The 25,431-nt window shown below is 38.3% G+C and overlaps 2 protein-coding genes across 2 annotated transcripts in view; one reads left to right on the forward strand and one right to left on the reverse strand.

Annotated features, from left to right (window-relative positions):
* RIC1 (RAB6A GEF complex partner 1) overlaps positions 1 to 10,138 on the forward strand; it is a 145,067-nt gene extending 134,929 nt beyond the window's left edge. The window contains exons 21-27 of the mRNA XM_010833826.1: positions 1,543 to 1,701; positions 1,790 to 1,929; positions 3,500 to 3,786; positions 4,784 to 4,975; positions 7,487 to 7,664; positions 7,818 to 8,006; positions 8,834 to 10,138. Of these exons, the coding sequence (XP_010832128.1) occupies positions 1,543 to 1,701; positions 1,790 to 1,929; positions 3,500 to 3,786; positions 4,784 to 4,975; positions 7,487 to 7,664; positions 7,818 to 8,006; positions 8,834 to 9,122 (1,434 nt within the window). The 3' untranslated portion in view covers positions 9,123 to 10,138. The remainder of the gene's footprint in view (positions 1 to 1,542; positions 1,702 to 1,789; positions 1,930 to 3,499; positions 3,787 to 4,783; positions 4,976 to 7,486; positions 7,665 to 7,817; positions 8,007 to 8,833) is intronic.
* Positions 10,139 to 10,239: 101 nt separating this feature from the next.
* The window catches only part of ERMP1 (endoplasmic reticulum metallopeptidase 1), a 62,242-nt gene continuing 47,050 nt past the window's right edge, over positions 10,240 to 25,431 (reverse strand). Inside the window, exons 15-16 of the mRNA XM_010833830.1 lie at positions 16,811 to 16,974; positions 10,240 to 16,685 (exon numbers count right to left, since the gene is read on the reverse strand). Of these exons, the coding sequence (XP_010832132.1) occupies positions 16,521 to 16,685; positions 16,811 to 16,974 (329 nt within the window). The 3' untranslated portion in view covers positions 10,240 to 16,520. The remainder of the gene's footprint in view (positions 16,686 to 16,810; positions 16,975 to 25,431) is intronic.

A 25,431-nucleotide genomic window follows, 5' to 3' on the forward strand; every position in this document is an offset into this window, starting at 1 on the left:
ATCGCCACCCCTGACCTGGACGCGGGGTAGCTCCTCTCGCCGTTCCTGCGCCGTCGCAGTCTGGTACTCTCAGCTGCTGTCCCTGACCTCGGTCGTGGGGTAACTCCTCTTGGCCGCCACCCTTCAGGCATGGGGTCCTCCCGCTTCTGCCCCTGACTTCGGACGTGGTGTGGCTCCTCTCAGCCACGCTTACCGCGCCGGTTGCAGTATGTTTATTATATAAGAAACATACTAATAAATAATTATTCTGAATATTAGTGGGTTTATCTGAGCCCTCCACAGTAATCTCTCTCCTGGTGCCATGGAATTGCTGAGAGGTAAAAGTTCTTCCAAATTACCATTGTTTTTATTGTTTAAAGAAGCTAACCATAAACCTGGTTTGAGATTCTGCCTGAAGCAGTTTTCCTGTCAGTTTATATGCTTCATGGCAGTTGACTGAGCTATCAGAGGAGATACTGTGGCAGAAGGTGGGTGGCCCTAAGATTCTGTCTATTCTTAAAAGGCCTCACAATCATAAAAACAGAAACACAATAAATGCAGTCTTTTGTTTGTTTGTTTAATTTAGGTCACTGCTTAGATTTCAGTGATCTCCCAAGCAATGGAATTAGAAACTTTATCAGGATTCCTAAGTTGTGACTGACAGATGATAATTATAGTTGAACTTGCCTGTTAGGCGCCTCTCCATGAAGGCCAGGGCAAGCAGCAAGATTAAATCTGTGAAAGGTCACTGTGGGCGCCCATTGTGCAGCAGTAGTACATACTGTTGCCCAAAGCAAAGTTTTTGATTAAATCACATCCTCAGAAAGCTCTGCCACAGGACATAGACCAGAGCTTTTTTGGAGTCAGAAAGACAAATTTATATTCTTGCTTTTCTGCTGATCTTCAACAAGTTGTTTATTTCTTTCTTTGTTTAGAACATATATTTTTATTTCTCTCTTATCTAACAGTCCTGTTTTTGGGAACCTGATTTCTTTCATTTTGGATTTCTGACACTCTTGAGGGCAGGGGATTCTCAGTGTGTGGTCTACAGAATTCTGGGGGTTTCTGAGACATATTCAGGAAGACTTCAGAATCAAACTAATTCTCATATTAATATTGAGATACTATTTAACTTTTTATCCTGTGCTTATATTTGTACATGGGCATTACACTCTGCATTACCATGCAATTATAATTTTAAAAAAGTTCTAAATGCATAATTTCAACAAGTTGTTTAACTCAGTTTTCTCATGTGTAAAATGAGAATGATATACCTCTTTTGAAAGTCACTAGGAGAAATGAAAGCGTGTATGTAAAGTTTAAGATATATGGCAGTAATGGGAGTGCAAGAAATCATAAATTGTATTACACCAGGGGAGTATTTGCCTTACTTCTTCTTGTATGGTACTTTTTAATGCTTCTTTTGATTTTACTAGTAAATTATTCCCTACAGTGCTATATCTGCATTACTTCTTTGGGTTTAGGGAAGCGTGGAGATAAAGAATTACTCATGTCTTCTCAAATCATTTGTAGTATAAAAGGAATTCTTGGTTGTTTTTCTAGAACATGGAAGTCCCAGCAGTAAGTAGGCAACATGCCACCCTTCTTTTCAACACAGCCCTGGAACAAGGCAAGTGGGACCTATGTCGACACATGATTCGATTTCTGAAAGCCATTGGCTCTGGAGAATCTGAGACGCCCCCATCCACACCTACAGCTCAGGTGAGTTGAAGAACTGCACAGCTTTGCTAGGCCACACACCCACGTGGCATCTTTCTTTGACCATACTGCACCTTGTGTGTAATCACAGGAACCCAGTTCAAGTGGTGGTGGATTTGAGTTCTTCAGGAATCGAAGCATCAGTTTATCCCAGTCAGCTGACAGTGTTCCTGCTAGTAAATTCAGCTTACAGAAAACACTAAGTATGCCATCCGGTCCTTCTGGAAAAAGGTAAAAGAATGAAGAACTGTTCCTGCTTTTAGGGAATTCTATATCACATTGCATTTCAGAGTCTTTGTAAAATTGGATCTTAGGAAAAAACTATTTGATCCGATTGCAATTCCTTTTTACATTCCCAAAAGGCTTCCCTTTTTTCTTTCTTCTAAATTCACTTTATTCTTTGTAGTGTTTTTGCCCTTTGTACTAGAATAGGTCTCAATGTGCCCATTCTAAATGTGACTAACATTAAATTACCTCTGATAATAGAGGACCGGAATAAAAAGGAAGATAGATCTGCAAATAATTCAAAAGCCTTCTTACAGTCAACAGTTTTCCCATTCTTTCCCAGTGTACCTTTTGACATTTTAGTCCTCATGTACTGGACTCTCTTGTGACCCTTTGGAGTGGAGAAGTCATTAAACAGTTCGTGCCAAAAAGTGTATCCTGGAGTCTGAAACCTGCATTATATGTAGATGGGTTAATATGCAGTAAACTCTGAACTCATGCTGAACATTGTAAAATAGATTTTCCTGTTTTGTGAGGTCCTTGCTTTCCTTCCTCTGTTGTTATGTGGTCTTGGCTCTTCGTTTCTTTCGAGAGAATCCTTTCTTTTATATTCCGTGTGTACTCTTACTACAGCTCCTGACACAGAATGAGAGCTTCCTGAACATTTTTACTGTGATGTTTTACAGCTTTTTCTTATCAGAGCCATTAATGCAAACACACACTCAGACACACACACACCCAGACACACACACACACCATAAACAAGTTAAATGCAACCGTGAAAGACTATAAAACAATTGCCAGGCAAACAGTAGCTACTCAGCTATACCCTGAATGTAAGTGGTGTTTAGTATATACTAAGTGCGCACTGCTTGCCAGGCACAATTAAAACATTTCCGTGTATAGGTCTTTCAGTAACAGCTCCATATGGGTAAATATACTGTTATTATCCACATTATACAGGTGAAAAACAAAGGCCCAGAAAAATAAACTTGCTTTATATTCACAAAACTGTGTGGCAGAGCCAAGTTCAGAATGCAGGTAGTCCTGCTCCAATACTGCCCTCTCTGAAGGCACCCCATCACCCCAGTATCAAACCAGTTGTGACACACCAGTTCATAGGAATAAGGGGGAACAGACGATATTTAGTCATTCATTTTTTTAAATCTGTTTTTTTCTTATGTGTCTGTATAACTCACATTAAGAGACTACATTTCACTTTGCTTCCCTTCAGTCTCCTTGATCTGACCTCCTTTCCTCTTTTCATTGGTCTTTTCAAATACAGCGTTTCTTTGCTTCCTTTCTTTACTTCATCCAGTCACTATCCTCTTCCTCATTTGGCTTTATCAGTCTCCTTTTTGTTTTCTATTCTGTACTTTTATTTTACACACATGTGTAAGAGGCGACTTACTGTGTTCCACCTATTGTTCAACAGGTGTGCTATCGCAGGGAGAAGCTCTGATACTTGATCTTCCTCTTCCCTCAAATCTCCTACCTCCTTGTCAGCATTTTCAGTGCTACTTCATAAGAAGTATGTGAAGCTTGTTCCGTAGCTTACTTGTGTTCCCACTTACAGATGGAGCAAAGACAGTGACTGTGCTGAGAACATGTATATTGATATGATGCTCTGGAGACACGCTCGGCGTCTCTTGGAAGAAGTTCGGCTAAAGGATCTCGGCTGCTTTGCAGCCCAGTTGGGCTTTGAACTCATTAGTTGGCTGTGCAAGGAGCGTGCCCGTGCTGCCCGAGTAGACAACTTCGTGTTGGCCCTGAAGAGGCTCCACAAAGATTTCCTTTGGCCACTTCCCATCATCCCAGCTTCTTCTGTCAGTTCTCCTTTCAAAAATGGAAAATACCGAACAGGTGATATAGGCTTTGTGTTACTTATACAAAAATTGTATTTGCTCCAAATGTTTAGATGTTTTTCTGTTAGTTGATATTCAAGGAAGTCTTTTCATTCCAAGCTTAGATAAAAGCTGACTTTTTGTAGATCAGTTGGAACATCTACCATTTGACTAAGGATGTAAATAGAAGTAGATCATGTGTCTCTTGGTCTTATGACTTTGAAGTTTAATTTATAAATCCAACCAACTGTTTTCTCAGATTATCAGCAAGTTGAGCATTGACTGAGTACAGAAGCTACCACACTTTTTTTTTTTTTGTAGGAAGTTTCCTGCAATGCAGGAGACCCTGGTTCAATTCGTGGGTCAGGAAAAGCTCCTGGAGAAGGGAACGGCTACCCACTCCAGTATTGTGGCCTGGAGAATTCCATGAACTGTATAGTACATGGGGTCGCAAAGAGTTGGACACAACTGAGCGACTTGCACTTTCACTTTGGCATTGGTTAGTCACAGATATCAAAATAAGCTAAATTGTGACTTACCTGACAGGATTCATTCCAGAGAAATGGTAAAAATATGTCTTTGAGAGCTTGGGCCATCTTCTAAATTAGGAGAGGGCAAAGTGAACTGTATTTTGGTAAAAAAAATTTTTAGGTTTTTTAGTTCAGGTTGTAATCATCATTACTTGTGAAAATTCAAACAAAACCCTTTTTATTATGGCATTTGGAAGTTTCATGTTGTCTTAAAACCAAGGAAAATCATTTAAGGATGAATAAGGTTTTGCCTAGAGTTAAATGATGATAGAAGATGACTGCTGGGTGGCATTGTCTAGTCAGTGCATTCTGTTCCAGTCCAACCTCCCTGGTTCATGGATGGGTGATGCGGTGTAGGGACATTAATTGGCTTTGAACTTTTCGTATTTGGGGTTGGTGGGGGAAGAGAAGCTGAAAGAACTGAATTGGAAATGGCAGTATATGCACCTTTAATTCCCTTTTTTTGTGTGTGTTTCCAACTTGCAGTGGGAGAGCAGCTGTTAAAGTCACAGTCAACTGACCCATTTTTAAACCTCGAAATAGATGCTGGCGTCTCTAATGTCCAACGAAGTCAGAGCTGGCTCGGCAACATTGGTCCTGCTCATCAAGAAATAGACACAGCCTCATCTCACGGGCCACAGATGCAAGATGCCTTCCTGTCACCTTTATCTAATAAAGGTAGATATCATTTTAAATCCTAGCTCCTCATTAGTTTCTTTGGAGGAAAGTTTATATGCCGTATGTAGCATTTCAGAGAGAGCTTCACTCATTTCGAGATGTGTCCTTGAGAATTAGCATTAGTATCTGCTGGACAGGTGAAGAGTTACTAGCACAAGGCCAAAATAACTTTGGTTGTACTTTGCCATGTTTATTTTACATAAATGAAACAGGTAAAACCTCACTACAGCTAAACACTAATAAATGAACCTTTGTAATCAATTTTGATGATACAGAAACACGAACTTTGAACCTCAAGTAAGCAAAACTTTATCCATGTGTAAAGAATTCCATTCTTCTCATAGGTGGACCTGTATTGTAAAAAATTGTTACCAGTTATCTTTTTATTTCAGCTGTAAAAACTTATGGGAAAAATTTTTTTATCTTGTAAATTCCTGCATGATACCCTTAATTTTGCATCTCAGCCTCCAAACCTAAGATTACTGTCTGACCCTTTACCAAAAAAATGTGCATCTTCTGCAGTTATAGTAATGGGTGAATTACAAACTGAAGCAGCTCTAAAGTGGTTTATGTTGTCTAGGTTTATGTAAGAGCTGAAGCAGCAGTTGGTCTGATTCTGTGGCTTCAATGGCAGATCCGCCTGATGCTTGACTCTCAGTGTGTGCTCACTGCTGCCTGAGCTGCTTCTGTGCAGGGAGGCGTAGAAGCCATGGCTGCTGTTATTGTAGCAGAGTACATGTCAAATCTACTGCTTTAAGGATTTTTAAGTGTACAGTTCATTTACATTCTTGGGCAACCAACCTGCAAAACTCTTTTACGTTGCAAAAGCAAAAGTTTATACCCATTAAAGAAAACTCTCCATCTCTCCCTCCCCCAACTCTGGGCAACTACATTCTATTTTCTGTCCCTGTGTAATTGCCTTTTTGTGTCTGGCTTATTTCACTTAGATAATGTTCTCAAAGTTCATCCTTGTTGTAGCATGCATGGGAATCTCCTTCCTTTTTGCGGTTTGGCAATATTCTGTTGTGTGTTCAAAGCACATTTTGTCTGTCCATTCATCAGTGGCCACTTGCATTGCTTCCACCTTTTGGTTATTGTGAATTACGCTGCAAAGAACGGGGGACTACTGTGAATATGGGAAGTCTCTTTGAGACCGTTTTCAACTCTTCTGGGGACTGTCAGCTCATGTGGTATTTCTATTTTCAAATTTTTCGTCATAGCAGCAGCCCCACTTTACTTCTTATCAACACTGGCAGGGATTCCAGTTTTGCCACATCCTCACCAACACTTCTTTGATGATTTTGTTAATAGTAGCATCCTAATGGACCTGAGGTGGCATCATTGCTTTTCTTCAGAAAACCTTTTAAAGAGATCATTTCAAACATATGTTAAAAGGAGAAATAATACTATAATGGGCACCTTCCCTCCAACCCCCACTTCAGTTATTACCAACTCATGAATAAATTTCTCCTTCCTGTATAATTGAACTAAATCTAAGATATGATATGTTGTATTTGTGAATGTTTCAGTATATATTTCTAAAATAACTTTTTTTGAAAATGTCACATCTCTCTAAAAATTCAACAGTAATTCCTTAATACGATCAAATATCCAGTAAGTATTCAAATTCCAGCTGTTTTACAATGTCATAATATTTTTGCAGTTTAAAACAAAGTGAGAGTCACTCAGTCGTGTCTGACTCTTTGCAATCCCATGGACTATACAGTCCATGGAATTCTCCAGGCCAGAATACTGGAGTGGGTAGCCATTCCCTTCTCCAGAGGATCTTTCCACCCCAGGGATCGACCCCAGGTCTCCCGCGTTGCAGGTGGATTCTTTACCAGCTGAGCCACGAGGGAAGCCCAAGAATACTTTGAATCAAGATCCAAGTAAGATACATACACAGTGATTATGTTTCTTAAACTCCACTTTTAGTGCTTGTTCCCCTTCCCCATCTCTTTTTTTCTTCTTGCAGTTTATTCATTGAAGAGACTTGCTTCTGTGGATTTTCTCATGACTGGATTTTAGTTGATTGCATCTTCATGGTTTAAACAGTTTCTGTATTTCTTGTAGATTGGTGACTGAATCTAAAGACTTGATTGGGAATCCTCTGGTGGTCCAGTGGTTAGGACTCTGTATTTTCACTGCCTCAAGGACCTAGAACCTAAACTAAAATCCCATAAGCTGTGTGGCACCTCCCTCCCCCCAAAAAAGACTTGAACAAATTGTAGCTAGGTTTGTTGTTTCCAGAGGTGGGCAAGACTGCTTAATAGGTAGTAGTGTATTTTTCTTTTCCATGGCACATAATGCCTGGTTACCTCTCTGATGATTTTTTTTTTTTTTTTTTAACATCTTCTACTATTTAATGTAACATGGGAATTTTAGTAGTGAATTTAATGTTTTGGTCTCAAAATCCTAAAGAGGAAGCAACATCTGAGAGACAGCTAATATTTTTAATTGAAGGAAAACATACATTAAGCTGGTTTGTGACTTTTGACAATTCTTCATCAGGTGATGAATGCAGTATTGGTTCAGCCACGGACTTGACTGAAAGTAGCTCCATGGTGGATGGAGACTGGACAATGGTGGATGAAAATTTCTCCACACTCAGTCTAACCCAGTCAGAGCTGGAGCATATCTCCATGGAGTTGGCGAGTAAAGGGCCTCACAAATCCCAGGTCCAGCTTCGGTGAGTTTCTCAACATTTTGGAAGCAGAGGATGCCTCCTCAGGGTGTTTGGGCAAATTGGGTATATAGGCTGCTTTCCCAATAACAACTGCCCTTCTCTTCATCCGTAGATCCTTCCTAGCATCAGTCACTGTGTTTCTGCTTCTGTATATAGGTATTTGCTGCACATCTTCATGGAGGCAGGATGTCTGGACTGGTGCATTGTTATAGGCCTGATTCTTAGAGAATCCTCAATAATCAACCAGATTTTGGTTATTATACAGTCTTCAGAGGTAGATGGAGAGATGTTACAGAACATAAAGACAGGGCTGCATGCTGTGGACCGATGGGCCTCCACAGATTGGTAAGTTATTAGGCTCGTTACCTTGACTGTCATCTGGTGACTCCTCCTCTTTCACATTAAGGCTTATTTCTGGTTCATTTATTTGGAGATTTATAGGTTGCTTAAAATAAAAACTCCTTTTGTATATTCATTTTTAAGAGTATTTTCTTTAGTTACCATTTTAGAGCCAGTTATTTTAAATGAGTCATATTCATTGTTGTCAGTGGATGTGTGTCACTGAGGACTAATACAGTACAGATGACCTTAGAACCAGGGTGGAACTTGATGTTTCTAGTTCTGTGGAATTGAAGATGATAACCTAAAAACAAGTAAAAATTTAAGGTCTGTGTGAGTTGAACATTCCATAGCAGTTACTGACAAGCCCAAAATAAGAATAGTGAGTGAAAGTGGAAGAGCCTGTCATCTACCCCCTTTGTCACCAGTTACTTGTGGCTTTGGGGTTTCCCTCACTTGGGTCTAGTCTTCCTTAATTGGCAAATTCATTTAGGTTAAATGTTCTCTGAAGGTCCTGTTTTTCAAGTCTGAAAATCCTATTAATGGTGTTTACGATTATAGAATATGCTTTTTAATTGCAATACTGGATAAAGAATATCCATCTTTGCTGTCTGTGTTTACACTTAGGTTACGTGTAGCCCCCTCCATGGGGGCCTTTTAGAAAGGCATCTAAAAGCCTTCCCTTCCTCCTACCTCTGTGCCTCCTCCTGTACCCCATAATCTTTATCACTGACCCTGCTGTATCAGTGCTTAGTAAGAATCTATCCATAACATGCTCTGGAGCCTTTTGAATGTTGCTGATAAGAGCCAATTTCCTTTTTTTTTCTGCATAGTCCTGGATATAAGCCATTTTTAAACATCATTAAGCCACACCTGCAGAAGCTTAGTGAGATAACAGAAGAGCAGGTCCAGCCTGAAGCCTTCCAGCCAATGACTGTGGGTAAGACTCCTGAACAGACTAGCCCCCGGGCAGAGGAGAACAGGAGCTCCTTGGGCCATGGAAGCATCCCCCAGGGCGAGGTCGGAGGTAGCAGTTTGGTCAGCCGGAAAGAAGAGGACACAACTCGAGCAGAGGAGGAGGAACCTTTTCAAGATGGGACTTACGACTGTTCTGTGTCCTAACAACAGTGAGTACCATCACCACGGGCAGTATTAATTAGCATCAGCGTGCAACTGAGGACACTGTGACCTAGTTGGAAAAATTAACCAGGGAGAGAACACAGCTCAGAGACTCTGGTAAGGTATTATTAAATTTTAACTTTTTCCTCTACGAAATCTTGAGTCCATAAAAATGTGATATCAAAAAAAAGATCATCTTTCATAAAAGTTTTTTTTTAAGCTGCAGTGGAAAGTTGTACAGAATATTGTACAGATGTACATGCGAACATTTTGGTTTTCTTAAAGATTGGTAGCTCTTAAACCACAGGGATTGTTTTGCCCCAGATGAGCTTACTTTTTCACTACTTAAAGCTTCCTATGTTTTCTGGTTCAGCGTGTGTTCCGGACTGCTTTTTAAAAATAAATGCTAAGGTGCTTGCTGTAGCTCATCAAGTACTTGAGCTACCAGTATGCCCCCTGGATCAAGAGCACTGGACTCCCTAGTTGGGCCTCTGAATAGATGCCTGCCCCGGTAGAACAGGCACCTGTAAGATGCTCCTCTTCTAGCCTCTTAAACCCGGTCCTCAATTGATGGAAGCTATTTACCTGTGTCAGCGTGCCTGCTTTTTGTCTAGCTTGGTTCCTACTAGGTGAGTGTAGGCAGAGGCCTGAGGAGTTCTTATCAATTATGCTATTAGATACCACTAAACTATTTTGTATCAAAGAATCGTATCTTTTTGTGAATAATTTTGTGTACATATACTCAAAGGCACTGTTCCTATTTTTAGGGCTTGTACTATAATTTGTAAGGTTTTATGCTGGATTCTGCATGGCTATAGATACTCACTCTTAGAACAAAGACAGGGCTTGCTCTTCTTTCCAGATATAAGCACTCTTCATAAAGGAAGACACATTTATTGGCTTGGTCATAAGGTAACAGAGATGGTCACACTGATCATGAAATGAAACAGGTTTTGTGCAAATTAATGTAGTTTCTTATTTATTGCTTTTGTAAATTGAATAAAAATGAACTCTGTAAATAGACTGCTGAATCCTGTATTATCACGGCTACTAAAAATTAGTATGTAAAGAATGCATTCTTCATCATAACTTCTTAAATATTTTATGTATTTCTAGATACGACTTAAATTTTAGTTTTCATACATTATGAAAACACAATTGCAGACTCAGTTGCTTCAGACTAAACACATATCCACTGTATGTATATCAATTACCTTATAACAGTATTAATTTAGATAGCTTGTTTGTACTGTGCAATTTGAACAAAGGAATGCAATGTTATTTTTTACAAAAACAAACTTATTTTTATAGTAACAACGTATTTGATGTGGACCAAATTCAGACCACTATGTAAAACAGCCTCTCCTCTCATAGTGCAATTACAGTTTAGAAATAAAACTTGGTCCTCTATCCTTGCTTTTTAAAAGTAATGGCTAGATTTAGTTGTCCTAGCCAGGTTTCCTTTGAAGGGAAACTCAAATTTGAAAAATGCTTTGTTCAAGAGTCATCAATGGTTTTAAATTACTGATTTTGATAATTTACTATCACTTACTTTTCACATTACAAGTGCAATACTTCCACATACTAAAATTCCTGAATAGGTGGAATATGTGATTACTGGTACCTGGCCCTTCTGGTGCTATGTTTATTTAAGCCTTTGTTTTAAACCACCTTTCCCTGAATCTTAAGATAGAAAATGTTTCCCATGTAAGTCCATGCAGCCCAGCAAGAAACTGAAGCAATTCTCCTGTCCTAGTCCATTATGAGAAGAAGTAGCATTACTTTTGTGTTTGGTGTATTTAGTCAATAAAAACGATTCACCATTGTAAACAGCCATGTTTACAGATATCCTCATGTGCTGCTGGGTTCATCTTGCACTCTTAAAAGCAGGGCACCCTTAAGTTAACCGTATTCCTATGGTTAATGCCATGACGGAAACCTTTCTTGTATAAAATACTTGTTTTGCAACCAACAGATATAGGTGGCCCCAAGGCAAAAAGATTGGCAGCTTTACAGAAAAACTTTTCTTTGGTAGTTTGTTATATACTTTAATTTTTTAAATCATATTTTAATTTTGCCTTGTTTGGATCACGTATTTGACTGTTTAAGCCATATTTAACCAATGAATTTAAATATTCAATATAACTATTTGAAGTTTAAATTATTTGCTGATACCAAAACAAGTTATTTGGGGGTAGAGTCAACCTTTGCTTGTAATTAAAAGTTGCTGCTACTTCTGTAATGTGTATTTTTTTTTTTAACTTGGTAAAGGGCAATAAAACCATTACATGAACTTTTTGTTTATTCATCAAGTTAACAGCAAAAAGTGTATGTATTAAAAGTCATTTCATTATATAATTCCACCTTTTAGAATTTTCCTTACAACTAGAAATTTATATTTAAAATGTATATGGGTATACCATTTTATGGATGTATTTCTTCACTCATCAGTTGAGGGACATTTGGGAGGAATTCAACTCGGACACTGATACGCAGGTTTCTGTGTGGACCTAAGTTTTCAGTTCTCTTTAGGAGTGGAAACGTTGGGTTATGAGAACTGGTTACTTTGGGGGCTGGGGGGTGGCGGGGAATGCTTAACTGTATTACAAAGTGCCTGTACCACTTTAAAAGAAAAAAGCATTCCACTAGTAGTGGATGAGGGTTCAAGTTTCTGCTGTCGACATTTGTTTCTGTATTTTTGGTTACAGCCGTCTGAGTTACATGTGAAGTCGTGCCTTATGGTTTAGGTTCACATTTCCCTGATGACTGACATCTTTTCATATATGATTATTAGCTGTTCATATCTCTTTGGAGAAAACAGTATTCACATTCTTTGCCCACTTCACAGATGGCTCATTTATTGTTGATTTGCAAGAGTTCTTTATATAGTCTAGACAGTTTTGCAAATATTTTTTCATTCTGAGGGCTTTTCACTTTCATGATACTGTCTTTTGAGACATAAAGTTTTTCGTTTTGGTGAAGTCCCCAACTTTTTCTTTGGTTCCTTGAGCTTCTGGGTGTTATATCCAAGAAACCATTTCTGAATCCTAGGTTATAAAGATTTATGCTTGTTTTTTTGTTTTATATTTTAGCACCTACATTTAGGTCTTTGATACATTTTGAGTTAATTTTTGTATATGGTATGAAGAGGTCTAACTTTGTTCTTTTGTATGTGACTACTCAGTTGTTATAATTTACTGAAAAGCTCACCATTTACTGAAAAGATTTTTTTCCTATTGAATTGTTGAGAATCAATTGACTACAAATGAATGGGTTCCTTTCTGGAACTGTCGGTTGTATTACATTGGTTTCTGGGTCTTTCCTTGATGCCAGTACTACATTGTTTTGAGTACTGTTGCTACTTAGGAGGAGGGAGTTTTGAACGTGAGAGACGTTGAGTTTTTTCAGGACCGTTTTGGCTCTTCTGTGCCCCTTGCATTTCCATTTGAATTTTAGAGTCACCCTGTCAGTTTTTGTGTGCACCCACCCACACACACATATGAGGCAGCTAGAAGTTTGATAAGGATTATATTCAGATCAATTTTTGGAAAATCTTGCCATCTTGATAATAGGCCTGCCAGCCCATGAACATGGAGTGTCTTTCCAATTATTCATAGCTTCAGTTTCTTTCAGGAGGGTTTTATAGGTACTTTTAATAAGCTTATTAGTATTTTATTCTTGATGCTATTGCAAATAGAACTGTTTTATTTTTGGATTATTGTTAGTATATAGAAATAATTGATTTTTCTATGTTGAAATTGCATCCTACAACACTGTTCAATTCACTTACTAACTATATAATCGTTTTTTGTGTGTGGATTCCTGGGCATTTCCTATATAGAAAATGATGTCATCTATAATCAGAGCCTGGGCTAGAGCCTCCAATACAATATTCAAGTGGCAGTAAGTAGATAACCCTCATCTTTCTGATGTTAGGGGGAAAGTACTGAGTTTTTCATTATACATTAAGATGTCAACTATTGAGTTTTCATAGATGGCCTTTATCAGGTTAAGGAAGTTCCCTTCTATTACATTTTTCATCATAAAGAGGTGTTAACTTTGTCAAAAAAATTTCACTTCTGTTGAGATGATTATATTGTTGTCCTTTATTCTAAGAATACGGTCTATTATGTTGACTTTTAGGTGTTAAACCCCACATTCCATTCCTGGGCTAAATCTCATTTTGGTCATGATATAGGCCAAACTTGAAGAAAAGACATTATCAATACACTTGTATTTTCACTAATCAAGTAAGGAAGTGGTAGTATCAAAAGAAAAGTACTGATGTACTTCAAAAATGCCCAAGATGTTTTTTCGAATAAAGACATAAGGAGGCATAGATGCATTTTGGCTTTATTGGCCCTAAAAGACAAGGTATTATTAAGAACATAAGTTATTTGGCTGCTTCACCTTGTACTGAACTGTTCTGAGGGAACTCACTTGGAAAGGGAGGTAACTTGCATGGAGCTCTTGGAGCTCACAAGTGGGCTCTCTATTTTGGGGCCTGGTGGTGTGCCTTCCTTGTGAGCAGCAGGTCACTCTCCGGCTGAAAGATAGTATTTTCTCCCCCCACCCCATCCCCCAATGAAAGAACATCCTTTATTAGCTCTTCAGTGATTTTCTTTGCCAACAGTAATGATAAAACTGCTAAATAGGCTGTAGGCTCAACATTTAATTTCTGTGAAATTCAAATGCACAATTTCATTCCACAGTAAAACAGATTCCAGTTGAAGCCATGCTGAGTTCTTTGCTCACATGACCCTTTAAAATAGCAATTATACCCACAAGCGCCAACTAGGTCTTTCTAACAGCGGAGTTTTTTTTTTGTTTTTTTTTTTTTAAGCTCTAAAAGGCTTTATGGATTTAAAATAACTCTTCAGATGAGGTTACAGGAAAATATAAACAATGATGGTCTGTTTCTCTGTTAATGATACTGACTAGTATTTTTATTACTGTAAGGCAACAATTCATCCCTAGCAAACCAGTGAAAAGAAACAGACAGACATATTCATTCTTCCTACAGCTTCCTGAGTCCGCAGGCTGGCTTCTTAAGTGGTGGTGACGGTTTAGAAATCTGATCAGGCCTAAGTACATCTGCTAAAGTATGAAACAAATACTGCATGCAACCGTCATGCTTAGGTAAATTTTTAAGAATTTCTTCAAAATCACAATCCTTCACACTTCGCCGAAATGTGCAGTACTGTGCAAAAACTAACAAGTTCTTCAGACTGCTGATCTGACGGTGTGCATATTAAGAGCCATGAGTATTGTGTGCAATTATTTAACCATTTTTGGCATTAAAGCAGTGCCCCAGAATACTAAGCATGCCCTGAGTCTAATGTGCATCTTGTTACTGACCTTCTACATCATTAGAGCTTTATAATGCCAAAGAAAACCAAAACAAGAGCAAATAGTCCACACAGGAAAAAAAAGGCAAAAAGAAAACCATGATTATTATCAAAAAGGAGTTAATAACATGCTTCCCAAGGAGGGGGTAGGCAGATGGGAATCACAGGGAACTCAGGTAATGCCCTTCCTCCACATTTGGAAGTTTGCTTTTCTTTTCCCTATAAATAATTTCCAGTAATCTATTTCAGATTAACCACAGAAACAGAAAATATGCCTGTATTTTGAAATTCATTTAGATACTATTTTTCTCCACAATTTTGAGTCTATAAAAGCTATCAACAGTGCAAACTTTGTGTGTCACTTGAATTATCTAAGACTAGTGATACAGCTGACCCTTGACAACATGGTTTGAACTGTTACAGGTCCAATTATACAGGGATTTTTCATTAAACAGATATCACAGTACTACATGATCCATAGTTGAATCCACAGATAGATGCAAAACCTTGTATACAGGGGTGTGACGATGCACATTTTCAACGGTGCAGAGGTCAGCACTCCTAATCCCTGTGTTGTTCAAGGGTCAACTCTGTGGCTCTTACGAAGTCCAGGAGAAGCACTGGTTCCAGTGTCCGTGCATATGACAGCATGGTACCTACCGTTCAGCTCTGGCTGTAACCCTGCTGTCTGTGTAGGCTCGGTTTTTAAGGAACTAAGAGGAGCATGATTCAGAATGCACACTGTATATATCGGACAAGCAGCTTTAAGAAGTAATTTCAAAGACACACACTACTATGCTGTCTGTTCAGGCAGATTCGAGTGCCACTGTTTTGTTTGTTTCACTATGGCTTAAAAAAAGGGGGGTTTTTTTTAGCCTAGACTTGGTAAAGACAAAAACTGTCTAACTTTTTACATTTTTAATGGGGAAAAAAGAAAGCTAGCAGAATTGAGCATTGCTCTCACCAAACTCTTACACTGCTGGAGCCAACAGCCATCTTCCTCCTCAACATGAAAAGCACCTCTAAGTCCTAGAGCTAATGTTGTGCAGGACCTAAACACCAACAGCTAGAAGGACACTCCAGAGCAAGCCACAGCCTCGAGTCTCAGGAAAGCCAGCTCTGCCAGCCACAACAAGTTACTGAGAAACTAACCTGTTCAGCTGGCTAGAAAACAAGGACCCAGTGCATCAATAATATTATGCCCTGAAGGATTAACCTTGGATAACAATATTCTGTTCATTTCTTTAAGAATCAATATAAAATGCCCAGCTATTCCCACTCTCCTCCCACCCTGAGAACAGCCACCATGGCAACTCAGGACTCTGAGAAGGGAAGTTCATGTCCTGTACTTCCACAAACAGTATTCTAAACCAAAAGAGCCTGGAAATTCCAGAAGGAAACAGGTATTGAAAACCACCTCAGAAAAGCATCCCAATGATGGAACATGTCTGAAGGACAGGAGCCGCCACTTCAATACAGGTTTCCACATCAGAGTACTAAGGCCTTAGAGCCTCCAAGCACACTCTAAAGACTGCCCAGAGAAGCACCGCTCCCAGCACAGGCTGGGGCCTCAGAAGCCAGTCTTCATCTCAATTTCTTGTGACCAATCATTAACTCCTGTGATACTTTACCTACCATCTATTAACACAAAAAACAATGGTCTTGGGCTTTAACTGGAAATGTCATTTGTCTCATTAACAAGGGATTTACAGTACCTTCTGCATCGTTCATGATCCTAAGCGTTCAACTATTAAAAGTGGTTTGCTGGCTTTTGTTCTTAAGGTCATATAAAATGACATGTGTGTGTAGTACCCACGTGTGCTTAAGTGCCAGAAAACTGGTATTTTCAAGTGTCAAAAGGGCCATGCACTCTACTCCACAGTATAACCATTATAGATCATGCTCAGCCCTGAAGAGTGTTAGCCCACAAAGCTCTTTGAACATATGCTCGTTAAAATTCACTGACTTACATACAACCGTCCATGCAACATAAGGAGAAACTGTGCCACATGGAGTATCCCACTGGACATGTACTTAGAGCTCATCCACAAGATTAAAATACAAAGAGATTGTAGGTGCACACCCAGGCAGAGGGAAATGTCCAATCTGGGAACTTTTCTCTCAGAGCATCCAGCTGGGAGGATCTCTTGTCTTCCCCAGAAAAATAGTGGGCAGCAATGGCCACAGTGACCATTCCTTCAGGCTGTTCTTCCAAGACCTGCAGGAGAAAGTTAATTAGTTCTCTAGCTGTAAGGAGGCACAATACTGACTGATTTCAAGGGTCTTGTCAAATACCACCTGGGAACCTGATCAGGGATACCAGCGATGCTAGGAGCTTCCCACCTGTACTTCTATCCAGAAGTGCCACGTGGAGGCCTGGAGTCCATGGGAATAAAAGACAAAGTAGTCCCCTCCTTTACTTGTGACTGGGGTGCCGTTGCCGAGAGACCACTGAGAAAGCGTAGCCCCTTTGTGGGTTCGAACATAGAATGACATATGGCTTGGTCCTGTAGGATAAAAGGAAGAACAGTTAAAACAACCTTCTAAAAAAGCAACAAGAAAAACAACCCAAACCAGACTACGAAGTTCATGCTTCACCACAATAAAGACACTCAGTGCAAACCTAGTGGAGGGCTTTCAGTCTGGATGTTCATCATGAATCAACAAAGGTAAGCAGTGAGGTGCAGAAAAAGCACAGAGTTCATAACAAGAAAACTTGTGTTTACATCTTGGCCCAGGCATTTAAACATACAAGAACCTACCTACCACTCAGAAGCCCTTCTTCAGAAATCTACAGAATAACTGCAAAAACTACAGCAAAAGAGCACTGAGGATTTTAGTGTATCCACATATATTGTATCAGGACAAATATTACTGTAAAGGTGGAAGACTAATGTGCAAATGCTGCCTGTAACACGCAGAGGGAAAGCAGATAAAACTGTTGTGTTGGCTTTGCTCTTTTCAAAAGTTTCTGGCACTTAAGATTTATATTTTTGTTTTCATCGCCTATTTAACTTTTTGCTATTTGTATGCCAGTTTTTGTGGTATTCTTATCAGCTTATACATCATAGAAAAAGGAACACAAATACAGCAAGTAAAACTCAAGTAATTATAAATACTATGAGACAGTTGCGACTGCAAGTATTGCTCATAAAAGTAAATGTGAATAGACACAACCCAGCTACTAAAAGAAAAATGTAGCTTAAAAAACTAGACCTAACCACATAGTGTATCCCAAGATATTCAGAAAGGGTAAAAATAAAGAACAAAGGTTATTTCAGGCAAGTGGACAGAGTCTTTAAAAGATAAGGAAATATTACAGATGAAATCAGTGAAATAGACAATAGAACAAACCGACCTAATAATCAAAAATCTGTTTTGTTTTTTTAAACTTAACAAGACAATCACTCAGTAACCTGACTGGAAAAGAGCAGAGCAAACACTAGTACACACAAAGATAAATAAGAACCGATTCAAACGGCTGATTCATGTCAATGTATGACAAAACCACTACAATACTGTAATAAGCCTCCAATTAAAGTCAATAAATTTTTAAAAAACTACCAATAATAGAATTAAAAATGACACAACAACAAAAAAGATAAATAAAAATAAACAGAAGAAATTTAAAAAATCACTGCATAACCACTATTATCTCCGTAAGTTTGAAAACCTGAATGAAATAGGTACGTTGCTAGGAAAATACAGGTTATCAAAACTGAACACAGAGATAATAAAGCTAAAACAGGCCAATCTCTCTAGAAAAAGAAACCACCCTCAGAAAAAAAAGCACCTGGCCCAAGGGGTCTCAGAGGAATTCCAGCCAACTTTTCAACAGAACAGTTCTAATGCCCCATAAACTGCTGCAAGACATGAAAAGTAAGGAAAACTTACCAACTGTTTCTATGATCTGTAACAGTCACGGTGTGTTTACATTTATAATGTATACCTAAATTGTTAAAAACAGTACCAAAAATACCACAGACCGGCATCATGCATCACATTAAGAAAATACACGATAACCTAATACACCACAGGAGAAAAATCCAATGATTATTTTTATAGATGCTAAAAAAGATTTTCACAAAATTAAAACCTATTCCTTATAAAAACACTGAAGGAATGGTAAGTTCTGAATGCTTATTTAACATGATAAAAAATATACACTCTTTTAGTCCTAAAGTCAATATCTTACATAACAGGAAAACACTAGAGACTTGTGACTGGGGTGACTTGATTCTTGTGTCAAGAACCAAGTCAAACACAACAAACACTTGTGACTTGTGACTTGGTTCTAATGTCAAGAATAAGGCAAGGATGCTTATTTACACAACTGTTCTATATTAGAAGTATAGGATATAGTTTAGACAGACCAGAGGCATAAGAGTTGGTAAAGAAAACTGTATTTACACATGATATACAGTAGTTGACAAACTATACCTGAGGTCTGTGTTAGTATGGCTCTTGGGCTAAGAATGGTTTTTTCGCTTTTAAAGAGTGGCTAGCAAAAAAGGAAAGAATCTATAACAGAGACATACAGCAAAGTCTACAATATTTACTATCTAGCCCTTTACATTTTAGCGGTTCTTGGTATACCTGGAGAACATTAGTATCAATGATAAACTAAAAAATATTAAAGATTCAGTAAGATAGCAAGATGGATAGGGTGATTCAACATTACAGTGTCAGTTCTTAATTTATAAATTTATAATGACCCTAACTACAATAATTTTATATTAGAGAATACTAAAGTTCTAAATACTAAAATTAATAAGCATGTAAAGAATGACAAGGAAAACAGTGAAAAGGATCTTCACTCTCCTAATGATTAAATGATTAAGCTTCTATAATTAAAAAAATGTGGTAACTGGTGCACAAACAGACCCACGCACATACCACCAATTTTCTTTTTAATGATTTCTTAACATCTGTAATCACAAAAAACAGGTCAATAGATGTGCAATCTGCCTGTCAGGGACCTGATTTTTATTGGAATTCTCCAAACTGTGCAGGAAGGAGAGAGATTTAAATTTTTCTGTGCTTCCTTTTTACAGGCTAGCATTTAAATAAAAACCAATTTATTGGCATGAACAAGAAAACCAGTTGGTACAAAATGAATTTATTCCTAATTAAAATGTTAAAGCCCAGAAAAGGGAAGTATTCACTATAAGAGGTGTCAGCTAGGGCCCTTACCTCTTACAGGTGCTGCTCTCCACTGCTTAACAAGCAAATCCTACTATTTCACTACTGCCATCTTGTGTCCTCCAGCTTCCCTTATCCACTAGATTGTCAAGTCCCTTCTGTGTTAAAACGGAATGAACTATGCCTTCACACAATAAATGCAGTTACTTTTCACAATTGATATGATGGCCACTGGTCACCAAAAAATACAAAACCCAAACAGACTATGTGCAGAAGAGAAAGTTCAGAAGGAAGTGGGCAAAGCTGAGGGATATAGAGTCAAAAATTTGACAAGAGCACCAAAGTGACTGACTCAGTAAGCAGAGTCTTCAACAGATGGTGCTGGAACTGAATATCTATAAGGGAAAAGGACCTTGACCTCTACCTCAAGCCATACACAAAAATTAATTCAAGGTGGATCCTAAGCCTAAACATAAAAATTTAAAGCTATAAAGTTTCTAGAAGAAAACAAAGTCTATCTTCATAATGTCTGGGTAGACAAGCTTTTTTGGAAGACACATAAAGCATTAATCCAGAAGTCTCATCAGAAGACATCATTAAGAAAATGGATGGGCAAGAAAATCTGGTAACACTGTATCTAATAAAAGAGTTTGTCTAGAATATATAAACTCCTCTAAGACAATAAGCCCAGTTTTTAAAAGGGAAAAAGACATGAGGAAACAAAGCATATGAATGGCCAATGTGTTCCACATCGAAAAGTGTTCCACATCTTAATTACAAGAGGAATGCAAGAGATACTACCACTCAACACCTATAAGGAATGATAAAATGAAAAAACAAAAGAAAAACCAGCAAATTCAGGAAGAATGTAAAGCAACTGGAATTCTTGGATACTGGTAGGAGAGAAAAATGGAAACAAAATTTTTAGAAAGTTAAACATAAGTCTATCCTATGAACTAAACAATTCCACTGTAAGAGGTGGAAAACATATTCCCAAAAAGCTTTTCCTAAGAATGTTATAACAGCTTTATCCACCTTAGCCCCAAACTGGAAAGAGCCCAGGTATCCATCAGTAGGAGAGTGATAAGCCACGAGACAGTCTGACTACTGACTGATACACTGACTACTAGTCAGCAGTGAAAAGGAACAAAATATTGATAACTTAACAACACCACAGCTCAATCTGAAATACATTATGCTTAACTGACCAGACACTGAATATTACATACTGGATGATTCCATGTGTACATACGAAATTCAAGAACAGGCTAATCAAATCTCTTAATGCAGAAAACAGAAAGGTGCTACTCAGGCTCAGAGGACTAGAGTGTAAGGGAACTTTATGGGGTGATGGAAATATTTGTGTTTTGATAGGTTATGTATGATTTTATCAAAACTAATGGAACTGTGTAAGATCTGGACATGTCAATGTATGTAAATTAGGCCTTATATACAGAAATATTCATTATATATTATATTTTATATTTATATATGAATGAATAAAAATAAGAGGGAAAGTTATGTTTGAAGATACTTTTCACTCAAAGTCCTAGACAACTTTCTGTCAGTCTTTTTTAAACTTCATAGTTAACGTACAGAGTGAACAGTAGCAGAAACTGTTAAAAGTGAACTTCCTGTATTAGGGTTTTCTAGACAAACAGGATATGCAGAAAAAGTGAATTATTTTACAGAACTGGCTCATGTGATTGTACAGGCTGGCAAATCCAAACTCTGCAGGAGGCGCAGGCAGGCTGGAGACTCAGAGAAGAGTTAGAATCCCCAGGACTTGCTGGCAAAACTCCCCCTCCTTGAAGGAGGCAAGTCTTTTTTTTTTTTTTAAAGGCTGTCGGCTGATTGAACAAAGCCCATCATGGTTATGGAGAATAACCTGCTTTACTCAGAATTTACTGATTTAAATTAAACGTCAATCCTATCCAAAAAATACCTTCACTAGAAATAGCTAACATGTTTTTTTTTTTCCCCTCCTTGTATCTGGATACCATCTTAAAAAAAAAAATTGCCATATGTAACTCAACACAATTGAGTGCCCATTAGGCGGTAGTAATATTTACTGGGCACAGAGACTAGAAAGAAAAATAAAAACACATCCATATCTGCCTCCCTTGAATGCTAGTGGAAAATCAGACATGAACTAAATAACCATGACACAGGAGGTCAGTGCTACAATCGAGATACGTACAAAAGGCACAGAATAGATAGCAGTTGCTCAGTCTGTTAGAGACAATGAAAGAGAGGTCTCAATAATACTGACATTTTACCAAGAGAAGGAACAGTGCCAGAGAGAGAGAGAGAAGCAGGAAAACATCACTCTCACCAAGAGGGAGTATGTGATGATGGAAATGAGCACTTGGATGCAGCTAAGGAGTGCATAAGGGAAGTGCTGAAAAAGCTGAAACAGGTACATACGCCAGATTACCAGAGACCAAACATGCTCTCTCCCAAAAAAGTGGGGTGCATTCGGCAAGAAATCATAGAATAGCTCTTTTAAGTAGGGAAGTGACATGATCAAATATACTTTTGCAAAATAATATTAGAAGACTTCAGACCACCATTTGAAAAACTCCAGGACCTGACTACTGGTTCTAAACATGATAAATATACCAAGAAAGGTAAACAAAGTCAAACTATCTACTAATGCCAGGTCAAATGCCCTTATGATCTACCTGACAACAAATTCTGACAATGAAAGTTTTTTACTAAGGCTCCTTAAAAATTATTAGCTTCAATTACTTTTAGAAACACTGTAAGCACTCAAGTTGCTGATCAAAAATAAGTCTGAGGAGGGGAAAAAAAACCCACATGTAACATTAAAAAGCTTAAGAGGTGAAAGAGAGAGAAAAGTAGCTGACTTATTCACTGCTTCAGAGGTCAACTTGACAGAATTCCAGGGAGGGAAAAACTGGAGATACTATGTTATAAAATGTCTGTACCACCCATGAAGCAGTATAGTGTTACTTGAAAGTTAACTTATTGAAAGCTTGAAACCACTGAAAATAATGTTTAACAAGTATAATTAAAATGCTAATATATCATTAATGCAAAATTTAGGGTTAAAGAAAGTAGGGAAAACCACTAGGTCATTCAGGTATGACCTAAATCAAATCACTTATGATGATACAGTGGAAGTGACGAATAGATCAGTGGGGTTAGATCTGGTAGTGAGTGTGCCTGAAGAACTATGAGTGGAAATTAGTAACACTGTACAGGGGGCAGTGACCAAAACCATCCCCAAGAAAAATGCAAGAAGGCAAAGTGGTTGTCTGAGAATGCTTTACAAATAGCTGAGGAAAGAAGAGAAATGAAAGGCAAGGCAGAAAGGGAAAGATTCATCCAACTGAATTGTAGAGTTCCAGAGAACAGCAAGGAGAGAGAAGAAGGCCTTCTAAAATGAACAATGCAAAGAAATAGAGGAAAACAATAGAATGGGAAAGATCAGAGCTCTCTTCAAGAAAATTAGAGATATCATGGGAACACTTCAGACAAAGATAGGCACAATAAAGGACAGAAATGGTAAGGACCTAACAGATGCAGAAGAGATTAAGAAGACAGGGCAAGAATACACAGATGAACTGTACAATAAAGGTCTTAATGACCCAGATAACCATGATGGTGTGGTCACTCACCTAGAGCCAGACAGAGCCAGACATCCTAGAGTATAAAGTCAGTGGGCCTTAGGAAGCATTACTACAAAGTTACTGCAAATGATGGAATTGCAGCTGGGCTATTTAAAACCCTAAAAAATGATGCTGTTAAAATGCTGCACTCAATATGTCAGCAAATTTGGAAAACTCCCTGGTGGCTCAGCCGGTAAAGAATCTGCCTGCAATGAAGGAAACCTGGGTTCAATTCCCGGGTCAGGAAGATGCCCGGGAGAAGGGAATGGCTACCCACTCCAGTATTCTTGCCTGGAGAATTCCATGGACAGAGGAGCCTGGCAGACTACAGTCCGTGGGGTTGCAAAGAGTTGGACATAACTGAGTGACACTTTCACTTTCAGCAGCAGCCACAGGACTGGAAAAGGTCAGTTTTCATTCCAATCCTAAAGAAAAAAATGCCAAAGAATGCTTAAACTATCACACAGTTGTGTACATTTCTCATGGTAGCTAGGTTATGCTCAGAATCCTTCGAGCTAAGCTTCAGCAGTACGTGAACTGGGAACTTCCAGATGTACAAGCTGGGTTTAGAAAAGGCAGAGGAACCAGAGATCAAATTGCCAACATTCATTGGATCGTGGAGAAAGCAAGGGATTTCCAGAAAAGTTTCTGCTTCATTGACTACACTAAGGCCTTTGACTGTGTGGATCACAACAAACTGTGGAAACAAACTGGAATATTCTTAAAGAGATGGGAGTACCAGACCACCTTAGAACCAACAGTTAGAACCGGACATGGAACAACTGACTGGTTCAAAATTGTGAAAGGAGTACAACATGGCTGTATATTGTCATCCTGGTTATTTAACTTAGATGCAGAGTATATCATGTGAAATTCCAGGGTAGGTGAATCACAAGGTAGAGTCAAGGTTGCTGGGAGTTACATTAACAACCTAAGGTACATAGTTAATAGTTTAATGGCAGAAAGTAAAGAGGAACGAAAGAGCCTCTTGAGGAAGGTAAAAGATGAGTGAAAAAGCTGGCTTGAAACTCAACATTCAAAAAACTAAGATCATGACATCTAGTTCTATCACTTCATGGCAAAGAGAAAGGGAAAAGATTGAAGCAGTGACAGATTTTGTTTTCTTGGGCTCCAAAATCACTGTGGACGGTGACTGCAGCCATGAAACTAAATGATGCTTGCTCATTGGAAGGAAAGCTAAGGCAAACCTAGACAGTGTATTGAAAAACAAAGACATCACTTCGCTGACAAAAGTTCGTATAGTCAAAGCTAAGGTTTTTCTAGTAGCATGTATGGATGTGAAAATTGGACCATAAAGAAGGCTGAGTGCTAAAGAATTGCTTCTTTTGAATTGTGCTGGAGAAGACTCTTGAGAGTCCATTGGACAGTAAGGAAATCAAACCAGTCAATCCTAAAGGAAATCAACCCTGACTATTCATTGGAAGGACTGATGCTGAAGCTCCAATACTTTGGCCACCTGTTGTGAAGAGCCGACTCATAGGAAGAAACCCTGATGCGGGGAAAGACTGAAGTCAGCAAAAGAGAAGGGGGCAAAGGATGAGATGGTTAGAGAGCATCACCAATTCAATGAACATGAATTTAAGCAGACTCTGGGAGCTAGCTGAAAAACACTACCATCAAAAACATTCATAGTACTTCAACACCAGAATACACCTTCAAGCTCACATCAAACATTGACCGAGAGACCATCTCCTGCACCATAAAACACACTGCAATACACTTAGAACAGAAGTATAAAGTATGCTCTTAGACCCCAGTGAAATTATGCTAGAAATCAATACTGAAAAACAAATGTTAACAAAGTAAAGTGAACCAGAATTTTAATTTATGAATAGTGCTTAGTGGGAAAAATACAGTATTGAAAGCATACATTAGAAAAGATGACCTAAAATCAATACTCTTAAAGCTTCCATTTTAATAAACTGGATTTAATTTACTCTTCTTTTTCTAAACTGTAGAAAAAATAAGTAATTAAAAACAGCAGAAATAAATAAAATAAATAAAAAATAAAATTGTAATAGGAAGTCAAGACCAGTTCTTTGAAAAGATCAGTAAAACCAATAAGGCTCTAGCTAGGCTAAGAAAAAAAGAGAAGACATAGATTACTAATTACTAGATTACTAATCTCAGAAATCAAATAGGTGACAACACTACAGGATGAGCCCA

This window comes from Bison bison, unplaced genomic scaffold (genome assembly GCF_000754665.1).
Source record: "Bison bison bison isolate TAMUID 2011002044 unplaced genomic scaffold, Bison_UMD1.0 scf7180017863936, whole genome shotgun sequence".
NCBI lineage: Eukaryota > Metazoa > Chordata > Mammalia > Artiodactyla > Bovidae > Bison > Bison bison.